This window comes from Trichomycterus rosablanca, chromosome 21 (assembly GCF_030014385.1).
Source record: "Trichomycterus rosablanca isolate fTriRos1 chromosome 21, fTriRos1.hap1, whole genome shotgun sequence".
Classification (NCBI taxonomy): domain Eukaryota; kingdom Metazoa; phylum Chordata; class Actinopteri; order Siluriformes; family Trichomycteridae; genus Trichomycterus; species Trichomycterus rosablanca.
Genome location: NC_086008.1, coordinates 20,431,918 through 20,457,557, shown reverse-complemented (window position 1 = coordinate 20,457,557; position 25,640 = coordinate 20,431,918). Strand labels below are relative to the sequence as shown.

Here is a 25,640-nt window from a genome sequence, read left to right as displayed (position 1 = left end):
CCTGATTATGAGCTTGAAATCTAAACGGAAGCCTTTTCCTGGACGACTAAACATACTGGGTTATGTGGTCAAAATCCTGTGGCTATAAACTTTTCATACTGGACAATTCGCCCACATAAACGAACTCTGTAGGTATACCATTACTGACTGTAGTCCGCCTGCTCCTCCCTACCGATGTTTGAGTGGTGGATCGTTCTTAGCACCGTAATGACCCAACACAAACACGAACATAACATGGTAGTGTGTGTCGTCCTGGCCCTGGGATGAGTCGAGCAGGTGCAGCAGTGTTGTTGGGATTTTCAGAATCACCTCGGTGTCGACATCAGTGCCCAGCCATACCAGTGCTTGTTTACTAAATAGGCACAAATCCCCACACACAGACACAGACATCGCAGAAGAGCTGATAGCTGATCTCTATTTTAATACCAATTGTTTTTTTTTTAAACAGAACATCCAACAAGCTCATGGTCAGGTGTCCAAATACTTTTGGCCATACAGAGTATGGCAGGGAATCATTATCAGGCATCCATGGTTCGTGATCCGTTGTATCTGTGAATTAAGTGCGCTATGAAGGACGTAACACAAGGTTAAAGAAAGGCAGTGGTACGGTCAGCAGGACTGATGACCACTTCCTATTTCTCGGCCTTTTTTTGTGCCTGGACGCTTAAAAATGGACTGGATGAACTTTTAAAAAGCAGAACACGCTCACCAGCAAGAGGAACTTCAGAGAGTCGCGTACAGGGATGTACGAAACCCCGACCGTATAGGGACCAGCTTTAACCGGACGTTAGCAAGCGTCGACCACGAGGTCTTAAAATAATGACGAGGACTAAAAAACGAGCCGAGGTTTCTCCTGCACCGAGAACAACCCAAACTAAACGCTGGACCTGGACAGTCAGAGCACAGGCGTGAAATCTGGTGGGCACCTGCCGAAGCACTCGGGGGTAAAACGAGCCGCTTCAGGGGAGCAGACGTTTCCACAGGAGCGTCCGTGGTGTTCCATGCGGTAGCCTCGTCAGACTTCACGTCCCTGCTGTATTAGCACGGCACATCCGAGCGACAGAGATCACTTACAGCAGACGAGTCTTCCACCACCTAACACCTAACTATACTAACTCTACATTTAAGAGGGGTGTCCATATACTTCTGGCCGTACATTTTCAGGTGAACGTTGACGTGTTAATATAATGTGCCAACAGTTTGGGGAAGGCTCTTACTGCCCCAGGATGACTGTGCCCCTGTGAACAAGGCCTGACTTTTGGTTTGGAACTACAGTGGCCTGCACAGAGCCCCAACTTTGGGCTACCAATCGGAAGATTGTCGGTTCAAATCCAGGCTCTGCTATGCTGCCACTGTTGGGCCCTTGAGCAAGGCCCTCGACCCTGTTTGCTCCAGAGGTGCCGTACGATGACTGACCCTGCAATCTGACCCCAGCTTTAACACTGGCTGAGGAGAGGTGCAGACTATCACGCAAACCCCTCTATCCTGTGGGCGGTCGGCAGCTGCTTCTGACAGACAGACATGTAGATACATAGACAGACAGACAGATAGGTAGACACAGGTAGATAGATATACAGGTAGACAGACAGATACAGACATACAGATAGACACATACTGTATATACAGACAGAGAGATACAGACAGATAGACACAGACAGATATATAGACAGACAGGTAGCTAGATAGATAGACAGACAGATAGACAGACAGATATATAGACAGACAGGTAGCTAGATAGACAGACAGATAGACAGACACAGACAAATGGACAAATAGACAGACAGACAGACAGACAGAAAGGCAAATAGACAGATAGACAGACACAGACAGTCAGACAGAGACTGATTGATAGACAAACAGGTAGACAGACAGATAGACAAATAAGACAGATAGACAGACAGACTGGATTGATAGACAGACAGGCAGACAGACAGATAGACAGACAGACACAGACAGATAGACAGACAGGCAGACAAATGGATAGACAGACAGGCAGACAAATGGATAGACAGACAAATAGATAAATAGACAGACAGATAGATAGACAAATAAGACAGATAGACAGACAGACTGGATTGATAGACAGGCAGACAGACAGATAGACAGACAGGCAGACAAATGGATAGACAGACAAATAGATAAATAGACAGACAGATAGACAAATAGACAGATAGACAGACACAGACTGGATTGATAGACAGACAGGCAGACAGACAAATAGACAGACAGGCAGACAAATGGATAGACAGGTAAACAGACAGATAGACAAACAGACACAGACAGGATAGATGGACAGACAGGTAGACAGATAGATAGACAGCGACCTTGAGCCAGGCCCTTAACCCCGTTTGCTCCAGAGGTGCCGTACGATGTCTGACCCTGCAATCTGACCCCAGCTTCAACACTGGCTGAGGAGAGGTGCAGACCCCCCCCCCCCCCCCCCCATCCCATCCTGTTCTCCTGATTCCGATTCCCACCGAGAGCCGCGGCGTGTACGAACACCCCTGCTATACCCCCCCCCCCGAATCGTTTCCCACTCGAGCGGCACCCTCAACCATCATTTCCAGCAGCAGTGAGGCGCCGATCGTGCCTGTTCAGACGCCCGGCTAGATCGATAGCAACTCTGAGATTCCACAGCAAAGAGCTCACCTCTGAGATGAACTGGAACGTCGACTGCAAGCCACAGAAAGCCTTTCAAGAAAAGTCAGGGCTGGTATCACATTATTGCCAATAATATCAGAGTAAGATGTCCACATACTTTAGATGACCGATCAGACCGTTTCTGTGCGGCCAGTGTCTCCGAGGCTCCAGGGTGAATCGTTTTGTTTATTCGCTATTGGCTGAACAGCTTCAACACTATTTTTCCGCTTCACCCATGCAAGTGAAGTATGTGGAGATACTGACGGGCTGGCAGCGCTCCTCGGTGTGAATGGGCTCATGGGAAGCCTTTTCGGGCGACCATCAGAAAGGGTTCAATTAAAGCTGACGCGGCCGATGGCAAAGCCTCGCGGCACCGCTCGCTCGCCAGGCTGATGCTACAACAAAGGAGCTGTGAGGGTTGTTGGCTGAGCTAGCACATTTCAGGATTCCAGCGGGGGGGGTTGCTAAAAGGAGGACACCTCTGTGTGGCTCATTCCTACTGTGCAGGACAGTTGTAGCCTAGCGGTTAAGGTACTGGACTAGTAACCAAAAGGTTGCCGGTTCAAAACCCCACCACTGCCAGGTTGCCACTGTTGGGCCCTTGAGCAAGACCCTTAACCCTCAATTGCTTAGACTGTATACTGTCACAATACTGTAAGTCGCTTTGGATAAAAGCGTCTGCTAAATGCTAAAAATGTAAATGTAAATGTAAATGTGCAGGAGCCCCGGGGCAACAAACTGCCTCTGAAGGTTGTGAACCGTCTCTGGAATGGAGCGGCCGGTCCTGATCCGGTTAATCACCTCTGTCCAGTTCTCATGACGTAACGAGACGTAATTAATACATACATAAATATAAATATAATGTTACATCACACACACACACACACACACACACACACACACACGAGTCTCACAGCATCTCTATAAAGTTCTCACAGAGCAAAGGCGCTGCTGCCGTCTGAGAAGACAGATGGACAGACAGGTAGATATATAGACAGACAGACAAATCAATCAATAGATAGACAGATAGACACAGACAGGCAGGCAGGCAGACAGACAGACCGATATACAGACAGACCAATATACACAGACAGACAAGTAGATAGATAGACAGACAGATAAACAGATAGATAGACAGGTAGACAAATAGACACATATATACAGGCAGATAGACAGACAGATATATAGACAGACAGGTGGATAGATATATAGGCAGACAGACAAATCAATCAATAGATAGACAGATAGACACAGACAGGCAGACAGACAGACAGACCGATATACACAGACAGGCAGTTATATAGACAGACAAGTAGATAGATAGACAGGTAGACAGACAGACAGATACATATATACAGACAGATAGACACAGACAGAAAGATATATAGACAGACAGGTGGATAGATATATAGGCAGACAGACAAATCAATCAATAGATAGACAGACAGATAGACACAGACAGACAGGCAGACAGACAGACAGACCGATATACAGACAAACCAATATACACAGACAGACAGTTATATAGACAGACAAGTAGATAGACAGACAGACAGATAAACAGATAGATAGACAGGTAGACAGACAGACAGACAGATACATATATACAGACAGATAGACACAGACAGACAGATATATAGACAGACAGGTGGATAGATATATAGGCAGACAGACAAATCAATCAATAGATAGACAGATAGACACACACAGTCAGATAGACAGGCAAACGGACAGACAGATACATATATACAGACAGATAGACACAGACAGACAGACATATAGATAGACAGGTCAATAGATACACAGACAGATAGACAGACAAATACACACAGACAGAAAGTATTAAAATAAAGCAAGTATTACTATGCAGAGAAACAGCCCAATAACATGATGCTCCCACCACCACACTTCACAGTGACTCACACACAAAACCCCTTTTTACTCCAAACATGAGCTGAACTACTGACAGAAAGCATGAAGTTCAAAGTGTAACGACATAATAAATACTACAGTAGTATGCGATTTGGGACACAGCCAGCTCCTGTGGTTCCTACGTAAAAACCCTCGTTCTGAACGTGGGCGTGATCTCACGTGAGAAGTGAGGACAGGCTCGGGCGCCGCCCCGGGATTCGTCAGGCGCTGGGCAGTTTCGAAATGATTAGCAAACCGCTAACGGAGTTCCTTCGTGCCAGACAAAACCCGAGCCTGCAGTTACAGTCCGTCTCTTCCGGAGGAACCACGCTGTGCAAAGAAGGGCGTGTCAAAAAACAACGGGACTACAATTAAGGCCACAAACCCGCCGGGATCACGTGTTGAAACTGGCTTGTAAGTTTAAGTCTCAGCCACACCCGCTGCTATACAGAATCAGGTGTAAACAGTCTGGGGAAGGACCTTTGCCATCGTTTGCACAGAGCCCTAACCTAAACCCTTATTAAGATGTAGGGCAGTTTGTAGGCTAGGGGTTAAAATACTGGACTAGTAATCAAAAGGTCTGTGGTTCAAGCCCCACCACTGCCAGGTTGCCACTGTTGGGCCCTTGAGCGAGGCCCTTAAGTCTCAATTGCTTGGACAGTATACTGTCACAGTAGTGTAAGTCACTTTGGATAAAAGCGTCCGGACTAGTAATCAGAAGGTCGCTGGTTCAAGCCCCACCACTGCCAGATTGTTACTGTTGGGCCCTTGGGCAAGGCCCTTGAGTCTCGAATGCTTAGACAACATCCTGCCACAGTTATGTAAGTCGCTTTGGATAAAAGCGTCTGAACTAGTAATCAAAAGGTCAGTGGTTCAAGCCCCACTACTGCCAGGTTGCCACTGTTGGGCCCTTGAGCGAGGCCCTTAACCCTCCGCTTGGACAGTATACTGTCACAGTACTGTAAGTCACTTTGGATAAGAAGCGTAACCTAACTGGAACATCAGCTGTGAACCAGGCCTTCTCGCCCAGCATCAGTGCCCGGAATGGGCTCAAATTCCCACAGGCACACTCCATATTCTCTACACACTGCTTAAAACACTGACCAGATCAGACTGACCTCAGGTCAGCGTGCAGACCGCGCCGGCGGCGGTGACTCGCCCAACACGCCAAGATACACACGCCGCACTTCAGCCGGTGTTTACCAACACTCCCGCGCCGCCTAGCAACGCCTGACGAATATCCCAGCATGCACTGCTCGCTGAAAAAAATGAACGTCTGACCTGACCATGTATGTGCAAAATCACTCGGAGGGGAAGACGAGAGGGGAAAATGCACGGCATGATGGGAAAAGCAAAGCTGCTGCTAAAACCGGGCCATTAGGTACAAGGTACACGATGTGAGCAAAAGTATCTGGACATGTTTCAGCCACAAATCCCCACAGATACACCTCAAAATCTTAAAAGTAAGACTTCCCCTACACTGCAAAGTGTGGGCGCCCTATGGCTTTGCAACCGACTCTCCAAAAAGCAAGGTGTCCAAATATGTTCTTGTTTAAAAATAAAAGAGGTCAAAAATATCTGGACATGTTTTAGCTACACCTTCAATTAACTGAGCACAAATCCCCACAGATATGCTTCAAAATCTTGGGGAAAGCCTTCTCCTTCACTACAAAGTGTGGGCGCCTCATGGGTTTGCAACCGACCCTCCAAACAACTAAGTGTCCAAATATGTTCTTGTTTTAAAAAAAAAATGGGGTCATAAATATGTGGACAACCATTACTGAAGTCAGGTGTTTCAGCCACACCCACTGATATCAACTAACTGAGCACAAATCCCCACAGATACCATTTAAAATCTTGGGGAAAGCCACTTTACTACAGGCGCCCTGTGGGTTTGCAACAGACTCTCCAAAAATGGGGGCGGTGCTCAAGCACCATTCAAAATCTTTGAGGCTTTTAACTAACTGAGCACAAATCCCCACAGACACGCTTACAGATCTCAGGGAAAGCCTTCCCCTTCACTACAAAGTGTGGGCGATCTATCCAAATATTTCCTTGTTTTAAACAACAGGAGGTCAAAAGTATAAGGACACGCCCCATGGCCTAGCTAAGCCGCGGGACACGATCATGTCACCACCTGACTAAAGTACCTTAAATACCAGGGGTGTCCACATACTTTTATTATCGAGTAACTGCCAGCAAGTCTGCTGACGGGCGGAACCTGAACTGAAGAGCGACTGTGGTGTGTGGAGGCGGCCTTGACTTCTGTGACGAATGAGGGACGGCGTTCCTTCCTTCCTTCCTTCCTTCCTTCCAGGCCTCGTGTCAAGCGACCAGGAGAAAGAGCTTCCTGCTTCCGCCGACGGGAATCCAGCACGACTAAACGGCTAAAACGCGTTCCGCTTTCTGTATGAAAGGCGACAGGTTCCGTCTGACCACGTCTCCAAATTAGGGCTGGTGTAATAACTCGTGTAGTGTCCCCAGTTCTCTGGTTGAAGGCCGAACTGTAAGCATAACTCACGGCTCAAGTGAGGAGGGGCCGGACACCCGAGCACGGAACTCCAGATCGGCCGAAACGTCATTAGACAGTTTGCAGTCTAAGCAATTGGGACTTAAGGGCCTTGCTCGAGGGCCCAACAGTGACAACCGGGCAGTGGTGGGGCTTGAACCAGTGACATTTCGATTACTAGTCCTATCTACAATTGACCTGTTTGCATCCCGTTCGCCGAACGTCTGCACGGATGATGAACGTCAAAACAAACAAGGCAGGACTCGAACCAGATGCCTGACCTGATCCGAACTGGACCGTGACGGTCATCGCCAGGTACGATTTAGCAAAGCCTGAGGACCCCCAACATTTACACGGACATTTGCGACACTTAGACGCTTCCAGACTTCCAGAGTGACTGAATACAATTTGAGCAATTGTGGGTTAAGGGTCTTGCTCAGGGGCCCAACAGCAACTTAGAAGTTTGCATGGTTTCCACTGACCGCTTACCAACCTCAAGGCCCTTCACGCTCACGTCACAGGGTGACAAAAGTATGCGGACATCCGACCATAAGCTTGTCGGACTCTATCTAAATCCACGGGCTTTAATATGGAGCTCTAACAGCCTCCACTTCTCAAGGAGGGCGTGTCGCAGGGCTGGTGTGTACGTTTGATTGAGAGTTTGGAATCCGACAGTGGGAATTTGTGCATTCTACAGCCCAGACAAGGTCAAACTCTTGTGGTACTGGTACCTCTGATTATTGGGTTCAATCCCATTAGACTCATTTCGTGATCATAAAACAATTATTCAGTGTGCTGAAGGCAGAAGTGAAATAAAACGCTGGACCCAGATTGGTCGCTGAAGACAGGAGCATGAAGCACTTGAGCAGATGTTCAACATCTTGAAACGTACTCATCCTAGTACCAGACCTCATGCAGACTCACTCCGAGACCCGAGTTTAACCTTCTGCGTCTGTACACATCTGTCGACTACGGGCAGAGAGCGAGAGACTGGCGCCGGGTCCACGGGCCGTATGCGGTACGTGTGGCGATCTCATCAGGCTCTGACTTTAGCGCTTCACAATGGAAGCTTTGTGAGCGCCGTGGCATCACTGACCCGCAGGGATGTGGGGAGCCGAACCGGATCCTGTGGTTCGTATTTATCAGACCTGAACAGCCGATCTGGGTACGGACGGAAGCCACGTCCGGTCACCACGGCGCTGGCACGACTAGCGAGCGGCCACTTCTTCCACCAGAAGCTCGGTGCGTCTACCAGGGCCAGGACTTCGGCTGATTTACGACCGTGCGCCGATCTCGACCCGAAGTGTTGAGCCGGCTCGTTGGCAGACCCATCCGCAAGGTTAAAGCGATGCCAGTCCGGCTGTGGGCATGTGCTGGACGGTTAGAGCCAGACTAAACCCCTTATTTAAAATATATTTATGATACTGACAGACTAAGCCGTCGAGATTCTTGTGTAGGAAAAATTCATAAAGTGATTCTGGTGGAATTCAGGAGGGTAAATAGTCGCCATCAGGTTTCTTTGAACCTTGGTGCTTTTTATAGCACTTTTTTGACCGAAACAACTCTGGTTCTTGAACCAGTTCCGTTCAGGCTTCTTTTAGAACCTTGGCGCTTTTATTAGCACTTTTCCACCAAAAGAACTCTGGTTCTTGAACCGGTTCAGTTCAGACTTCTTTGAACCTTGGCGCTTTTTATAGCACTTTTTCAACCGAAAGAACTCTGGCTCTTGAACCGGTTCCGTTCAGGCTTCTTTTAGAACCTTGGTGCTTTTTATAACACTTTTCCACCTAAAGAACTGGTTCTTGAACCGGTTCCGTTCAGGCTTCTTTTAGAACCTTGGCGCTTTTTTTATTTTTTTAGCACTTTTCCACCAAAAGAACTGGTTCTTGAACCGGTTCAGTGCAGGCTTCTTTGAACCTTGGCGCTTTTTATAGCACTTTTTCGACCGAAAGAACTCTGGTTCTTGAACCAGTTCCGTTCAGGCTTCTTTTAGAACCTTGGCGCTTTTATTAGCACTTTTCCACCAAAAGAACTCTGGTTCTTGAACCGGTTCCGTTCAGACTTCTTTGAACCTTGGCGCTTTTTATAGCGCTTTTCCACCAAAAGAACTCTGGTTCTTGAACCGGTTCTGTTCAGGCTTCTTCGAACCTTGGTGCTTTTTATAACACTTTTCCACCTAAAGAACTGGTTCTTGAACCGGTTCAGTTCAGGCTTCTTCGAACCTTGGCGCTTTTTATAACACTTTTCCACCTAAAGAACTGGTTCTTGAACCGGTTCAGTTCAGGCTTCTTCGAACCTTGGCGCTTTTTATAGCACTCAGGAACTCAGTGCAGAACTCTGTAAGATGCTCGAGGATTTGTAACAGGACGTCCACATACTTTCGGCTCTAGAACCCTCCCCCACGGGCGCATGGGAACGAGAGCTGAAAGGAAGCGTCCCTTCGGTGTCCAGTACGTTTCGGGCTCTGCGGGGCTATAAAACGCAGGCGCATTGTTCTGCTCGGACATAATTCAGGACGAGGAAGAGACGCTGCAGACGTTCTCACATTCGTTCCTGGAGAGCCTGAGCGGCTGAGAGAGCCGTGGACTCATCCACCTCATCGCCAGGATTGAAACGATCTGCGCTTCGAGCCGGACCGGACGCCTTGGCCTTCACGCCGCTCAGCCTCAAACCACTTCCTGGCATCATTTGTCTGATCTCACCCAGCCGACCCGTTTCCCGCTTAGAATGAAGACGTATGATCCTGTGCTGATGCCGCGATACACCCGGGTCTGTAACCTGGCTATTGGACATGATGTATGGACGTTAGATTTCGGACCGCATGGTCACTGAACTCATGCCCAACTTTTATTTCAAGCGCCCCACATTCTGTCCATGATTTTTACGTGACCCCGGCAACACAAGTGGTTTACAAGCTCTAACATAAAGCCTCCACAAGGGGGCGTTTGCATACACGTTTATTTAATTAGTAGCCATCTCGCATCCTCACGATCTCAATCCAGTCCAATAATTCCATCGTCCTATCGACCAGTCGGGCGTCTGCACAGTGCCCCGCAGCCTGTAAAGGTTGTTCCTGCATCGCGCCGAAGCCTTTACAGGTAGAACCGAACCCGCCACGACCCTGTCGGAATGAGCGTGATCTGAGAAACGTGCCAGTGCCAGCGTACAGAGTGCAGCAGTGATGATGAACACTGAGCAGAACCAGTTTAGTTACAGTTCATAAATAAAGAAGGCGTGGCTCTAGTAAAGCTCTTCCTGATGGACGTAGTGTTAACTGGGCATCAACAACCTTGTCATGCAGAGACGGACTGACGGGCAGCTCAGATCTGATCTGATCTTCCTGACTGGATTCGAGTCGGGTTTGTTCGCGGTTTGAAAAGTTACGTAAATCTGATTTAATCAGCGTGCGACTCGGTCTGACCGGTCAGATCAGATTTTATTAAGCCTTTACATCATTCGCTCCTCTGAGGCGCTCTCTGTAGCTGTTTATTTGGCAACACGTCCCTATAAAATTCGTTTGTGAGTTAGTCTGAAACACAGTCCACTCTGGAACATCCACGCTGGGCGCAGCTAACCGTCTGCTTCGCTTCCTTCGCACTTCCTAGCAGCCGAGCCGGCCCCGTTTCGGATTCGGAGAAGAAATCCGCTTCGCCCTGCGGTCCGAACGCAGCCTCGCGTCGAGCTGTCGGGACGAGACGGGACGGGACGAGGCAAATCGATTGAGAAATGCGATTTCGCGGCGTGGCGTCGGAGTTGGCGCTGTGCTGAAACACGCCAGCGGAGCTCACAGTTCTCACCGGCGTGTCTTGGCTCGTCCGAAGCGGGCGGAGGCTCCCGGTCACGAATGAACGAAGACGCTAGGCCTTTGATCAAGACTTTTTAGTGCGTCGAGATCTTTTGGGGAAGCAGGACGAGAGGTGTTCTGCGGTAACTTGCGTGTTTGTTGGCATTTTTCGGTCGTCATCACGTCGTTTTTGAGTTCATGAAGCTAAAACAGGGAGAATTTATGACTTGTTGGACGTCTTATGCTTCTATATTCGCTTCAGTTATTCATCTGGAGCTCCTCGAAAGGTCACATGACCAGACTTGAGTCCTGTTTTACAGACTGGTCATCAGTACACTTTATTATTACATTTACATTTTTCAGCATTTAGCAGACGCTTATCCAAAGCGACTTACAGTTGTGACAGTATACAATTTAAGCAATTGAGGGTTAAGGGCCTTGTTCAAGGGCCCAACAATGGGGCTTGAACCAGCAACCTTCAGATTACTAGTCCAATACCTTAACCACTAAGCTACAAGAGCCATATTATTATTAATATTAGTTTTTTTGCGGTTATTTGTGTGTTTGTTGGCGTTTCTCTGCCGTCATCACGTCGTTTTTGAGTTATTTCTCTATGAATCTGAAACAGGGAGAGTTATTATTACTATATTCTCTTCATCAGGATGGAAATCCCGCCGCCGGTCGCTCGTAAACAACCTCGTCGGCCTGTCGTCTAGTGAAACAGAATAAAAAAATACCGCAGCACTAAGTGACACGACGGTTTCGTCGCGGTCGGGGCGGCCCGCTCGTAAAGCGCCGTCTCGAAACGTGGGGTTTCCGCGGTTACCCACGCTTCCTCCCCGTCGCCTCGGTTCTTCCTCGACGAAGCGGAGCGGCTCTCTGATCTCGAGGTCGCGAGATCCCTCCGCAGAAAAACAAACATGCCACGACAAAGCTGGCACTCGGGTTTAGAGCCATCGGGAGAAATAAAAGACGGATCGTGTTACAAAGCGGAACGAGAACATTCGGTTTCATGTATCTGAATAGCAGGTGGAGCGGTGGCGCGGCGGTACGGGTCCTGTGGATCTGGGTTTGATCCTCGTCCGCACTGGTGAGCTTGTGTAGCGTGATGTTTCCTGGGGTTCGAATCCTCGGCTGGGCTCAAGATACAGAAGTTGCATGGATCGTTCTCTCACCTGGGTCTCCTCGAAAGGTCACATGACCAGGTTTGCGCCCTGTTTTACAGGCTGGCCGTCATGTTTTCCTGGACGCAGACGTGTGTGTGCAGATTGTCGGATTCCGGTTGTTTAACTGTCTAGTTGAACAGTACACGATACTATTATTATTATTATTATTATTATTATTATTACTTGATTCATTAAATTTTTATCAACCTTTTTATGCTGGTCAGGATCCAGCAGATCAGAGGAGTCGTCATTCGACTGACGTTACCGAGAAAAAACCCATAAATCCATTTTTAACAGCTGAGGTTTGATTTGAACTGAGAGCGAGAGTTCAGACGGCTGATCTGAGACTCACCCAGTCTAACTTACCCACCCAGTTATAGAGACAATCAGCTGTTCTCAATCCAGTGGAATAAAAACGTTCCTTATGCATTTACCTTAGTAAAATTATGAAGGATGTGAAGCTCAAATTCTGCCTGTCATCTTATAACACAGACGTTAATCATCAGTGTACCATCAGGACGAGCTTTGATCGAGCTACGTCTTCTTTATTTACGAACTGTGACTGAACCGGTTCTGCTCAGCGCTTATGTTCACCATCAGTGCCACGTTCACTTTGTTCCGCTGATGTTCATTAGATGAAGCATGAAACTAAAACTGTGATGGGACTGATAATCTAATGGAATGCTCGCTAGAAATGTGCATCCTTGTTACCATAAAACGCAGCGACATGGCTCTAAATTAATTATACGAACGTTTTGGGTTACGAGCGATTATTTTCAGTGAGCGAACATTCGGACGGCGGCGGATTTTTCCGGTGTTTTCTTTATATTTTGTAAAATTCTATATCAAAATGGCCCAAAAGAAGGTGCAGAGAAAGCGCAGTGGTGAGAAAATGAAAAAATCTATTACTATTGAAAAAAAGAAGGAAATGTATTATGGTGTATGGTGCAGCACACGTACTGTACTGTGATGTGTGTGTTTATGTACAGTACAGTACTACTGTGTATAGTCGTTTATTATAGTTTATTATATATAATTTAAGATTTAAGGGAAATATACGTGTATTTATAACAAAAAGAGCATTTAAGACATTAGAGAGGTTAGGTAAGGGGGGGTTTGGAAGGTCTGGCACGGATTAATTCTATTTACATTATTTCTTATGGGAAAAAAAGGGGTAAATTACAAACATTTTGACTTAAGAACAGCCCAATTAAATTCGTAAGTCAAGGGTCTACTGTATAAGATTGCTGGAAAATATTTTTATGGGTGTGGCATTTTTATTTAGCTTTGGCGTGCGTTTTGTGCAAAATTCAGGCTGTTAACCTGCACTCACGAAGCTTCTAAGATCTGAACGCGGTGGTAAATCACAAGTTCGTTAGAGCCGAGGTGCCGAGGTGTTAAGTCGAGGTTAAATTCCTGTCCGACCCAGTCTCGGTATGGCTGGTCTTAGCCGTACCGGAAACTCGCCGGGCCTTCTGGACTGCGAGGAAACGTGGAGGGCAAAACATGACGCGAAGGAACGGCCGACTTGTAAGCAGAACTACACCGACAGGAAAGACTCGTGTGACCGAGTTGCAAGTTACTTCCTGCACGGTCACGTGTGAGCCAGTTCTAACGCACATTCAGGCTTCGCTTTTGACCTAATATAGACGAATCAAGCAGAAACTGGTCAGGTGTCCACGTACCACATACAAGGGACAGTGGTAGCCTAGTGGGTAGAGCTTTGGGCGATCAACTGAAAGGTTGAGAGTTTGAATCCCAGCTCTACCATGCAGCCACTGTCGGGCCCTTGAGTTTCCCTTTGCTCGGCTCCAGGGGCACCGTATACTGGCTGACCCTGCTCTCTGACCCCAGCTTCCAGACATGTTGGGATATACGGAAAATGAATTTCATAGTACTGTACACGTGTATATGTATACATGACAAATAAAGGCGTTCAATTCTACCAAAGTTCAATAAACAGCACCACACACTTAATAAACCGACCGAGACCTTGAATCAACAACTTTATTTGTATCACTCGTGACGCCAGATCTCAGCGGTGCCGTTTGCTAATCGGCCGCCTACAGCAACACGCCTGGAACAACCTAGCCATCGGGAGGTGCACTTGTCAGTGCGCTCTCAGTGCTGGTCCCAAGCCCAGATAGACTTTAGGGGTAAAGAGGCTCGAGTCAGGAAGGGCACCCAAAGTAAAAACCTGTCAAATCAGGTATGCAGACCAACACAATCAGCTCTAGTAATATGATAGCAGCCAAAACAATCATATTAGTCTTGTATTATAGCTGGGGGGGGCAGATGTAGCCTAGTGGTTAAGGTACTGGACTAGTAAGCAGAAGGCCCACTGTTGGGTACCTGAGCAAGGCCCTTAATCCTCAATTGCTTAGACTATGTACTGTAAGTGGATAAAAGCGTCTTCTAAATGCCAAAAAAGGAAATAGAAGTTCGTACATATGACACACACACACATTCAGTACAAAATTATACACACCCCATATTCAGCTATCTACTTCTGCTTTATTTAGTAAGACAGTGGTAGCCTAGTGTGTAGAGCATTGTACAATCAACTGAAAGGTTGAGAGTTCGAATCCCAGCTCTTGAGCGAGGCCCTTAACCCCCTCCAGCTTCCAAACAAGCTGGGACACGTGAATAAAGAATTTCAACATACTGTACACATGTATGTGTATATAAGACAAATAAATGAATTCTATTCTATTCTATTCTAACCCAAACTGCTAATACAGCCTATTAATCGGTACATTGAGCACAATTTTTTATCTTCAATTCCCAACAGATCGTCCCAAGTTACCATTTTTGCCGCGTTCGGGCCAAACATCACAGTAAAAACAAGCACAAGAGTTTCCTCGCTGACTCACTGGCAGCAAACAGCCAGACGTGAACAGACTTGCTGCAAAAATGTCAAATTCGCCCAGTTTATTTTCCTGCTCGATAAAGACTGTGAGGTCACAGGCGCTGTTCTGTATCAGATTTTTTTAATTACTTGGGAATCGTTTCAAAAACAACTATGGTGCATACACTATCAGTATTTGCACATGGCACTATTGCACTATTTACACCAGAACAAACAATAATGTATATATTGTATACAGACTGGACTGAATAATGAAGTACGCCCATTTTGTGTATGTATGATTCGTGTCAATCCTATTTATTCAGATTATCCTCCAGGCCACCCAATGAGAATGGGTCCCTGCTGAGTCTGGTTCCTCTCAAGGTTGCTTCCTGTACTTTTAAGGGAGTTAAACAGGGGTTTTTGGTCTGTTGGTCCTGGATTCTGTAAAGTTGCTTTGAGACAATGTCCACTGTAAAAAACGCTATACAAATAAAATTGACTTGACTTGGTATATATTTGCCATACTTATATACTTTACTTTATTTATTCTCAGTCATTATTTACATATTTAGCCACTTTTAGTCACCTTTTATCACTCTGTAATGATATACTAGTCTATACACTGTACAATCAGCATTATCTGTTCAATATTTCACTTATCTGGTCACTTTAACTGTAATATACGTAAATAATCTCTATCTTACACTTCTGGTTAGATGCTACTGCATTTCATTGGCTCTGTACTTGTACTCGAATCCAATCTAATCTAACATTTTTCAGTGCTCATCGGGTCAGCACATGGCCTGTCACTATGATGGCCCTGTCCCTGTTCTGTGCGGCCTTTTTAAATCATTGGGAATCATTTCCCAATGAAAAACAAACACGATTCCGGACCAAATCCTGAGGCGTCGAGTTCAAATGTGACCGACTGACACCAGAGCTTCGAGAGAAATCACGAAAATAACACAATTTCTTCTCAAACCCTGGACATTTGACGTCACAGGGTCTGGACCATGCATGAAAATAAGTCAAAGAACTTCTGACCTGATATTTCCCGGGATTCCTTTGGTGTTTGTGGTTTTTCCATTGCTAGATATAAGACTCTAGATTTGTTGGCATTAATCCAGAGTGGCTGCTTATCATAAAAGGTTTCAATACAAAACAAACGTTGCACTTGTTTTAGATCTTGGGCATATTACTGATCTAGCTTCTGGGCGTTGGGTGTGAGGAACATGAGTCACTCACTGTCTGGGAGGAGTCTCCACCTCAAGAACATGCAGTAGGTGGCTTGGAATATCGAAATTATTCACCCTAATCAGTGAGAAATGGTGTGCAAGGTTCTGCCAGTCCTCTGCACAAGAGCAACCGCAACCCTGACCAGGATAAGCCACTCGTAAAAACGAAGAACTACGAATAAAAACGAAGGAATACGAAGAAACACGAATAAGTACGAAGAATGCGTGCAGTGCGATTGAAATCTCGCGAGATCTCTCATGCACTGTGCATTAAATCCCAAGTATCGCGATACTTTCCTTAACAAACCGTTAACCAAATCAAAGTCAAATGCGGCTCCGAACTTCGGTTTTTTATTCACAGCTGAGCAGCTTATGCAAAACCGGGCACTTAAATACGTCTCAATTCCACATAAAGCCCTAAAGCGGAGAAGTTTAGTGTCTATTAAGGAAGAATTTGCGCACACAGCCGGTTTAACGTTACTAAGCGCTGATGTCAGTGAGCTAACGTTCGCACAGCACTACCGACACCACACAGCAGCTTTTTACCACAATAAGCACCTCCAGCATCACGCAAACACGTCTTACCTTCACAAAGAAAGCAGAATTTTCCTCACAGCTGGTAAAAAAATATGAGCTTATAGCCGCTCTTTTAGTTCCCACCGTCCCCGAGCGTCTGACTGCTTGCCTGGCTGTGGCGCGCCTGACTGACTCGCCTTCCCAAAGCCTCCTGACCGGAAACCACGCCCCCTCGACACTCACACGCCTAGCATTACCATATTTGGAAAAAACAGCCCACTGAGTCGAATCCGAGCAGCCAATCAGGACGCGCCCCGCTCACAGCGCCCGCCCATTTAAATTCTACATTACAGGTAAACATCATTAATCAGCTGTACCCTACCTACAAAATGCGCCAGAAGTATGTGGACACCTCATATTATGATCAAATTCGTGTGAATAAAATTGATTAAAAGACATAAAGGCTCTGTTTTCAGGTTTCAGCACTAAACAACCTCAGCGTAGTCGTGCTGCTTTGACCAGTTTGCTGTTTCTGCCCCCTAGTGGCCTGCACAGAGCCTTAAGGACAGATTTGACATGAACTGGAACGCCGACTGTGAGCCAGAACTGCTTGTGCAACGTCAGTGCCTGAGAAACACAGAATCTTTCAAGCATTTCAAGTAGCATTAACATCTACAGCATTTGGCAGAAGCTTTAATCTAAAGTTATTTACTAAATACATAAATACAATCAAGACAGTCTTAAACACACACACACACACACACACACACATATATATATATACTCTCTCTCTAACACACACTTCAGTGTGTGTTAGAGAGAGAGTATATGTTATTACTACCTCATTACTGTGAATATTATAATTTTTATTGTTATTATTTTGCACTGTTTTTATTAATATTTTATTCTATGTTATATTTTTTGCACATGTAACTGTTTTGTATATATTTGTTCTTTCTTGTTGTTATTTTTATCATTTCTCTCTAACTTGCTTTGGCAATACGAATGTCCTTATTTGTCATGCCAATAAAGCTTCTTTTGAGTTTTGAGTTTGAGTGTGTGTGTGTGTGTGTGTGTGTGTGTGTGTGTGTGTGTGTGTTTAAGACTGTCTTTATTGTATTTATCGTGCACTGCTAGCATCTGTATAACCAAAGTCAAATTCGTTGTATGTGTGAGCATATTTGGCCAACAAAGTCTGATTCTGATTCTGATTCTAATGTGGCCCATATACAGCGCATGAAATTTAGGGGCCTCTTGCTCAGGGGTCCAACTGGGGAAGGGGTAGGGCTTGATCCAGCAACCTTATGATCAATGATGCATTACTTTAACCACAAGAGTAAGAGTAGTTCAGAAATATATAAATACATTGTGATGTTTTGTAGCACTATCATGCACTTTGGTTGGTAGTAGAGTAGATGGCGCACAGCAACATTGGTCCTAGGGCACCAGGTTTAAACCTCACTTTGAATCAATGTCTATGATGAGTGTTCATATGGGTTTTCTACCAAAAATTTGATTGGCTATTCTAAATTCCCCTTATGTATGAGTGAGCTAGTAGCACTGGCCCTGCACCCATTGCTTCCAGGTGAGGCTGGACCCACCAGGACCCTGACACGAATGATACATAATTACACCATAATGCAAAAAGTATGCAGACACCCAACCAGTTAATGACTTAAGGTGTTTCGGTTTGGTGTTGATGAACTATAGTGGTCTGTACCGAGCCCAGACATCAACCCTGTGTTGAATTGCCAGACACCGGTGCCTGGTATGGGACAAATGCTTTATTGAAAGAATGAGCACAAATGCTCACAGACACACTTATAAGCTGTTATAAGCTGTTATAACCTCTTATAAGCAGTGCAGGGGACGAATTAGGCCCAAGGCTTTAAAATTGGAGGTCCAACGTGTCATAATCTTATAAAATTTAAAAAAAAGTATATTGTGATATGTTGTGGCAGAGGTTGTGAGGTACTAGATGAGGGCAGTTTTATGAACGTTTTCCCACAAGATGGCACCATAATGCAGGACTCAGGGAGGTAAACAAAATAAGGACCCAATACAAGTCAAACCACAGAACAAAAGCTATATACAAACAATCAAAATGATTTCAAATGCAACAGATTAAAAATAGATGTAAATAATGACACACAGGACTGAGACTGGTCAAGTTTTCCACACAGCAACACCCGAGTTCTGTCCTCATCTCTGTTTACTGTCATGTCCTTCATGTTCTCCAACCATCAACTTTTCCACAGATGGGGTTTGTATGTTCAACAGCATATTTTCAGAAAAAAAAAAGACTAAGAAGTGTTCATAGAGTTCTAATCAGCTACAGACTGCAAGAGACTATAAGTGTCTATAAATTTTGACTTGCGAAAGTCTTACACAACAACGTTTTTGGTCCAGTTTTTACCTGGACCAGAATTAGGGTAGCGAGCCGTCCGGCTTTAGGTCGGACAGTCCGGTTTTTCAGCTGCCAGTCCTCCGCATATGCAACGCTAGGACAGACACTTAAAAATCCAATATTATCTGTCATTGGCTCAACAACATGTCAAAACAAATCCTTTGTATTTCATTGGGTTGAGGGGGAAAAGTCCCATTGGTGGCAACTTGACCTTGGTGGGACACCAGCTACCTTCCCAATTATAGTCCAGTACCTTGACCCAATCCCAAAATCCCAATGAGCATTCGGGACACGGGGGCACAATGAAATGTACTCAGGTACCCACAGTACCTCCAACAGAAAGCATCTAATCCCAGGGAACTTTCATAGTCAACCTATTCTTAATGGTTTGCAGTGTAATAATGAGAAGCTTTACCTTTTCTCGCTGATGGCTCCCTCTTTAGTCCTTTATCCGGTGATTTCTTCGGCGTGTCGAATGCCACCTTCATCTGCGCCACTTTGACAGACTGCGCAGCATCTACAGTCGCGTCAGCTTTGACGTCCACTGGTTTGCTCCATCCTTTCATCTTCTCATGCAGCTGAATCGTCTCCTTTATGAGGTCAGACACAGGTCTGCCTTTTGCAGGATCTGGACCTTTCACTCTGGTTGAAGCAGTCTGGTCTGTGACGTTCCTTTGATCAGTTTGGTTCGTTCCTGTAGGCTCCGGGTCGGGACTGAGATCCTGTCCACTGAGATTGTTTTGTTCTGGAAGTTGTTGTTGTGTACTGCATACCAAAGTGGGATTTGACACATCCAGAAGAGCATCTTCAGTCCCAGTTTTGTATGTAGATGAGCCGGAACCATCCTTGATGGGGTCTTCCATGCAAAGCCCGGTCTCAGTGGTCAGATTTTGTAGTTCATGCTTGTCCCCAGGTCGAGACGAAGCAACCAAGGTCTCAAACATCTTTGATTCCAAGTGTGAAGGTTGTAGATCATCTTTTTCATGACTTTCAATTATCTTCAGGTCTGAGAGAACCTCAGAGAACCTTGATGTCTCCTGGTGCATATCAGTTACCAAAGAGGAGCTTTTATCAACATCCTGGTTGTGTCTGTTTCTCACAGATGATGATGACCATATGGCTGAAGCATCGTCCAGATCTTTTCCTGCTACATTTCCTATTCCCATCTCTACTGTCATGCTCTTCACAGAGGGTTTAGCCACATCTGGGTCTGAAATCTCGCCCCATTGCTCGTTCTTATCACCTTTGCTTTCCTTGGAAGCCGTTTTAGATTCCATGGCTGCAAACAAACCCTGTTGGGGATCCAGTTCTTCTGCAGGACTGACAGTGTTCCCATAAAATAGTTGGCCAATCGCAACTAGCGAAGACAGCTCTGGAATTCTCTCGGTCTGAACGTCGGCTCTTTCTGGTGGAGGAACAGCTTCTTTGTTTGTCGAGGATGCAGAATCATTGTCGTTATGGCCTTGTGTTCTTTCATTAGCAAATCCAGATGTGGCAACAGCTGCTTCAGCTGGTGAATCTTTACGTAAGGAATCAGGTTGACTATTTCCATCTTTATTTTGCCGTTCTAAGTCCTCTTCGTGTTGCTCCTCCAACATTGGCAGGTTTAGAACATTGTGGCCTTCAAGAACCAGTGATGGAACCACTGAACACTCTGGAATGGTTCTGCTTTTTTGGGGTTGCATGATGTCTCCAAAGTCATCAAAGGCAGAAGACAAAACCTCATGATCATCACCTGAACCTGGTGACACCACCTCACTGGAAATACTGTCTTCAAATTGAGCTGGTGGTTCTTTACGAAAGGAATCAGTTATTTTCCCATTTTCATTTTGCCCTTCCAAGTCTGGCACAGAAAATGGCATGTTTAAAACATTGTGACCTTCAAGGACCAGTGATGGAACCACTGGAAACCCTGGAATGTTCCTGCTTTCCTGGGTTGCACCGCCTCGTCTTGGATCACCACCTGCGGTTTGGGGTCGCATGAGGTCTCCAAAGTCATCCTTCAGTTCTGTAATGACACACAAAGCCAAAGCAGGAGATATATCACTATCATTACCTGAACTTGGTGACACCACCTCACTGGGAATATTGTCCTCAGAATTAGATGTGTTCGCACCCCACGGCAGTGTCAGGTCACCTTTGCTTCCTCCAGATAAGGTTGGTTCACAGGACACCGAGGTGGCACCAGGTACGTTTTGGCCCAGTGAAAAACCATGAGTACTATGAATGGAGTCATCAGCTGATGATCTCAGAACGTCCTCCACATTAGAAACTGGCATTTCATCAAAAAGGTCCTCTGAAGTCATGACGTCATCAATCATCCTAGTTCCATCTTGCTTTCCAAAACGGTCCAGCTCAGTTTTCACGTCTCTCTTGACATCTGAAGTGACCGATGCTTTAATTTCCTGAGAGCAAACGGTGCCATCCTCGCCATATGAGATGCTTTTAAGTTCCTGGATGCTCTCCTGCCGGTTCTCCTGTAGAATCTCCTCCGGGTCCATCCTGTCTCTGCGCTCTGGAACAAGTCCTGAAGATCTGGCCGGCTCGGCGCTGACTCTGATACTCGGTTCCTGCGAAACCAGAGGTGCGGCCCTGCCTTCCTCGCCTCCTCCTCCACCTCTTTCCCTGCCTCCCTCTCTGGCCTCGTCCCCTCGCTGCGTCCACCACTCCCCGTCTGTAGTGGGAGGGACCTCCTCTATGTGAGAACAGGCGTCCAGCTCGAGAATAGGTGATGCTGGCTGTCTGCCTGGGCCCACGTCCAGCCTTTTACCGGCCACTCCTGGCCGATTCTTGTCATCCCCGCAGGTTGCCTCGATTAGGTTTCCTTCCTCGTGGCTGGCCCCAGGGTGTGGGCTGGGTTCCTTTTCCTCCAGGCCTGCTGGGCTGCCCTGTTGCTCCCCCACCCTACCTTGGTTTTGTCCCATTGCGTTCTACAGGGAAAAAAAAAAAGATCATGTTATTGCTGCTATATCGTGCGAGCTGAGAGTGATGCCATGGGTTTGGCATGCAGGCATGGTGGGTTCGTATCTGAGCTTTCCTCACTCCTCCGTGCTCACTCCCCGTCCTCCCGTATCTGGATTTCTGATGTTTGGTAACTACAGTACTCATTCATTATTAACCGAAACCGCTGTAACTCAGCAGTGCTGGTATTCGCTTCAGCTCCTCTTATCAGTGTTTTTTTAATCCCGCTTCATCCCGCTTTTATCCTTCCTGTCGATCCTGTGAAAAGCCTTTAACTGCTGAACCTAAACAAGGCTGATGTTGTGAACGCTGACCTTCGCAGGAGCTGCTCACTTTCCCTCGGAGTCTTGTGACTTCGGCATGTCAGAATAGCCGCCGGGTAACACGGGCTGCTTTCGTTTTATTGACCACAACATCAGCAGGAAAAGCGTGAATGAGAGTCACAAGGTTTTCTCTGAGATCTCGACAGTAAATAACGTTTCCCTAATTCACTTCGGACTCAGCTGGACGATCCCACAAAGCCTAAACTCCATTCCCAATCAGCTGCTATTCTAAACATGTCATATGTGTTTTATTATTTATTTTTATTAATTAACAATCTTGTCCGACCGCACATTTGGGACAGTAGGAGCAACGTAAATAAAAACAATAACAACTGACAGCAATCCTGACTGGAGAGGTGTATTTCCTAAAGAAAATGCAAGAATGATAGCAGCTTAATTTTCACTTAAAGTGAAGTGAATGGCTTTGCTCAGATAGGTGATTGTGTGTGTGCAAGCATGTACACAATTGAAAATAAATGCAAGTGTGATTGCAGCTCAGCAGTCTGTAGTGGGTGGTGAATAGTAGTGGATAGGTGATTGTGTGTGTGCAAGCATGTATTCAATTAAAAATTGTTAGCTAACCAACTTTATTGTTTATGTTTTGTTGATAGACTCTAGATGTCTACATAACCGTTTCTTTTAAGAACGTTCTGAAATCCCACAGGGCCTGAACTCCATTCCCAATCAGCTGCTATTCTAAACATGTCATATGTGTTTTTTTTATTATTATTTTTATTAATTAACAATCTTGTCCGACTACAAATTTGGGACAGTAAAAGCAACGTAAATAAAAACAATAACAACCGACAGCAATCCTAACTGGAGAGAATGAAGTGAATAGTTTTGCTCAGATAGGTGATTATGTGTGTGCAAGCATGTATTCAATTGAAAAAGAAATGTGAGTGTGATTGCAGCTCAGTAGTGTGTGGTGAATATTTTCGCTCAGATAGGTGATTATGTGTGTGCAAGCATGTATTCACTTGAAAAATTGTTTGGAAACAAGATGTTTCAGCAAACCAACTGAACTGCTTAGGTTTCAGTAGACTCCAAATTCCAAATTCAATAGCTATGACGTGAAAAGTTCTTTTAGGAACGTTCTGAAATCCGACGCCCATTATTTTGGCTGTGAAAGTGGAATTCCGCTCATTCTTGCTTGTATATTGACATGCTGTTGATCACCGCTATTTATTCTCTGAATCATTTAATAATATTATGGACGGTAGATGGTAAAATCCCTAATTTCCATTCAACTGTATTGAAAAATTTTGTTTTTAAACTGTAGGGCTGTTAAACCATAGATAGGAACACCTCCGCTCCATGTGCAGACGTCTCATCTGGGCAGTAGGGGCGCTGTCGCAGCTGCAGGTAGATGGTTGTACATCCAGCGTTTCCTACCTTAGATTCCTTTAACTGTGTCTGTAAAGTGCCTCACCAGGGTTATAGCACCACTGAGACTTGAACTTACCCACAATGCCGGGTTTGGCAGGGAGGTACCGGAAGCGTTTTGTAAAAGGCTGCATTTTGGCCCGCTTGCGATCCGACCCTCCTACACAGACCGATGAGAAAATAAAACCATGCGTGAAGCTCCTGACACACTTTGACCGATCCGCCCTCATTCTTCTGGAACGGTACCACCTCTCCGAAAGCCCTGCTCGCTCCTAATGGTTTATTATGCTCTTCTTATCTGGATTCAGTGCCTCCCAACATGCATAAACTGGAAACGTGTTATCGTAGCGTGATTAACGCTCGTCTTGAGAAATCCGGAAATCACTCCGTGGCCGAAAGTATTTGAACACCTCATTCGTATCCAAAACCATGTGGATTAATATTAAGTTTGTAGTTTTTGCAAGTTTTGGAGTGTATCTATGGTATTTTGATGAAAGATAGGTGATTGTGTGTGCACGAGCATGTACTCAAGTAAAAATGTTAGAAAACTGATTTTACTGTTTATGAGGAATTCCTCATGACTGCTGCTATTACGACCTCTGCTGGCTGATTGATGGTGCTGCACAGTTTTGAGTTCCTATTTTCTAGAACATATAAGCAGGAGTGTAAATAAGATATATTTATTTAAGTTAAATGTAAATAAAAACAGGCAGTGAGTATGATTGCAGCTAAGCAGTATGTGATGGGTTCAGTTCTTTGGATGAAAGATAATAGGCGAATAGTTTTGCTCAGATAGGTGATTGTGTGTGTGCGAGCATGTATTCAGTGAAAAAAATAATTAATAAGGTAAAATCTGTTATTTTATTTTGAAATTTGATACGTGAGAAAGCTATTTTTACAATTTACTGATTAGAACCTGGTGCAGGACCAGCAGTCCGCGGGGCCACAAGAGTCCCATTGTCCTGCTATTTCCAGCCCGGCTCAAGGCGAATCACTTGATCATCTTGTGGCTGCATGTTTTCCCTCTCAGCACAACTTAACAACGTAAAAACTCAGAGCTGAATTACTCTAGAGAAAATCTTACCGATGCAGCGACGCCTCCTGAACACGTTCACGTCACTTACCCGAGAGCACCGGGAATTTCAGTAGCCAGACTTCCCAACCTTCCTACACCAGAACAAGGAGAAGCTTTGTTGGACGGGCGGTCCGAGTGGCTGGTAGCCGTCGTCTTGTCCAGCGTGTCCCGGGAGGACGAGGATTTATCGCTCTCGTGTGCTGTGATGTCACGTCCCTAATGCAATAAGTTACCAGCTGACCTCAGTGCCGTCAGCTGACTCCAGTCCGTACGCCTGGTTCCTGCGGGTTTCCATCGGTTCCGACTGATGGAATTTTTGGGCAAAGTAACTACGGTTTTCATTCCTGTACCCGAATGTCCCAGTCAAAGTATTAAAAGTACCAAAGCACAAATCCCCACAGACATGCTTCAAATTCTCATCAGCCTCCTGACAGACTGACAAAAGAAGAGACAGACGGACAGACAGACAAAACAAGAGGCAGACTGACAAAAGAAGAGACAGACAGATGAACAGAGAGACTGACAAAGAGACAGACAGACGACCAGGCTGAGAGACAGATGGACAGAAAGACAGACTGATGAACAGACAAAGAGACAGGCAGATAAACAGATGGAAAGGCAGACATATGGACAGACTGAGATACAGACGGACATATAGACAGATGGATAGACTGACAGAGAGACAGACTGCCAAAAGAAGAGACAGATGTACAGACAGACAGACAGACAGACAGAAAAAGAGACAGACAGATGAACAGAGAGAGTGACAAACAGACAGAGATAGACTGCCAAAGAGACAGACAGACTGACAGAGACAGACAAACAGATGTACACACAGACAGACAAATGAACAGACAGACTGACAGAACACAGACA

At 45.7% G+C, this 25,640-nt stretch overlaps 1 protein-coding gene across 3 annotated transcripts in view; it reads right to left on the bottom strand.

Annotated features, from left to right (window-relative positions):
* LOC134335686 (coronin-1C-A-like) overlaps nt 1-19,761 on the bottom strand; it is a 38,291-nt gene extending 18,530 nt beyond the window's left edge. The window contains exon 1 of one of the 3 annotated variants that reach the window (XM_063018278.1): nt 19,435-19,761. In XM_063018278.1, the coding sequence (XP_062874348.1) occupies nt 19,435-19,585 (151 nt within the window). In that variant the 5' untranslated portion in view covers nt 19,586-19,761. Of the gene's footprint in view, nt 1-15,905; nt 16,051-16,681; nt 16,801-19,434 lie in introns of those variants that run through there. The other 2 variants (XM_063018276.1, XM_063018273.1) reach the window with 2 other exon arrangements.
* Nucleotides 19,762-25,640: the final 5,879 nt, after the last annotated feature.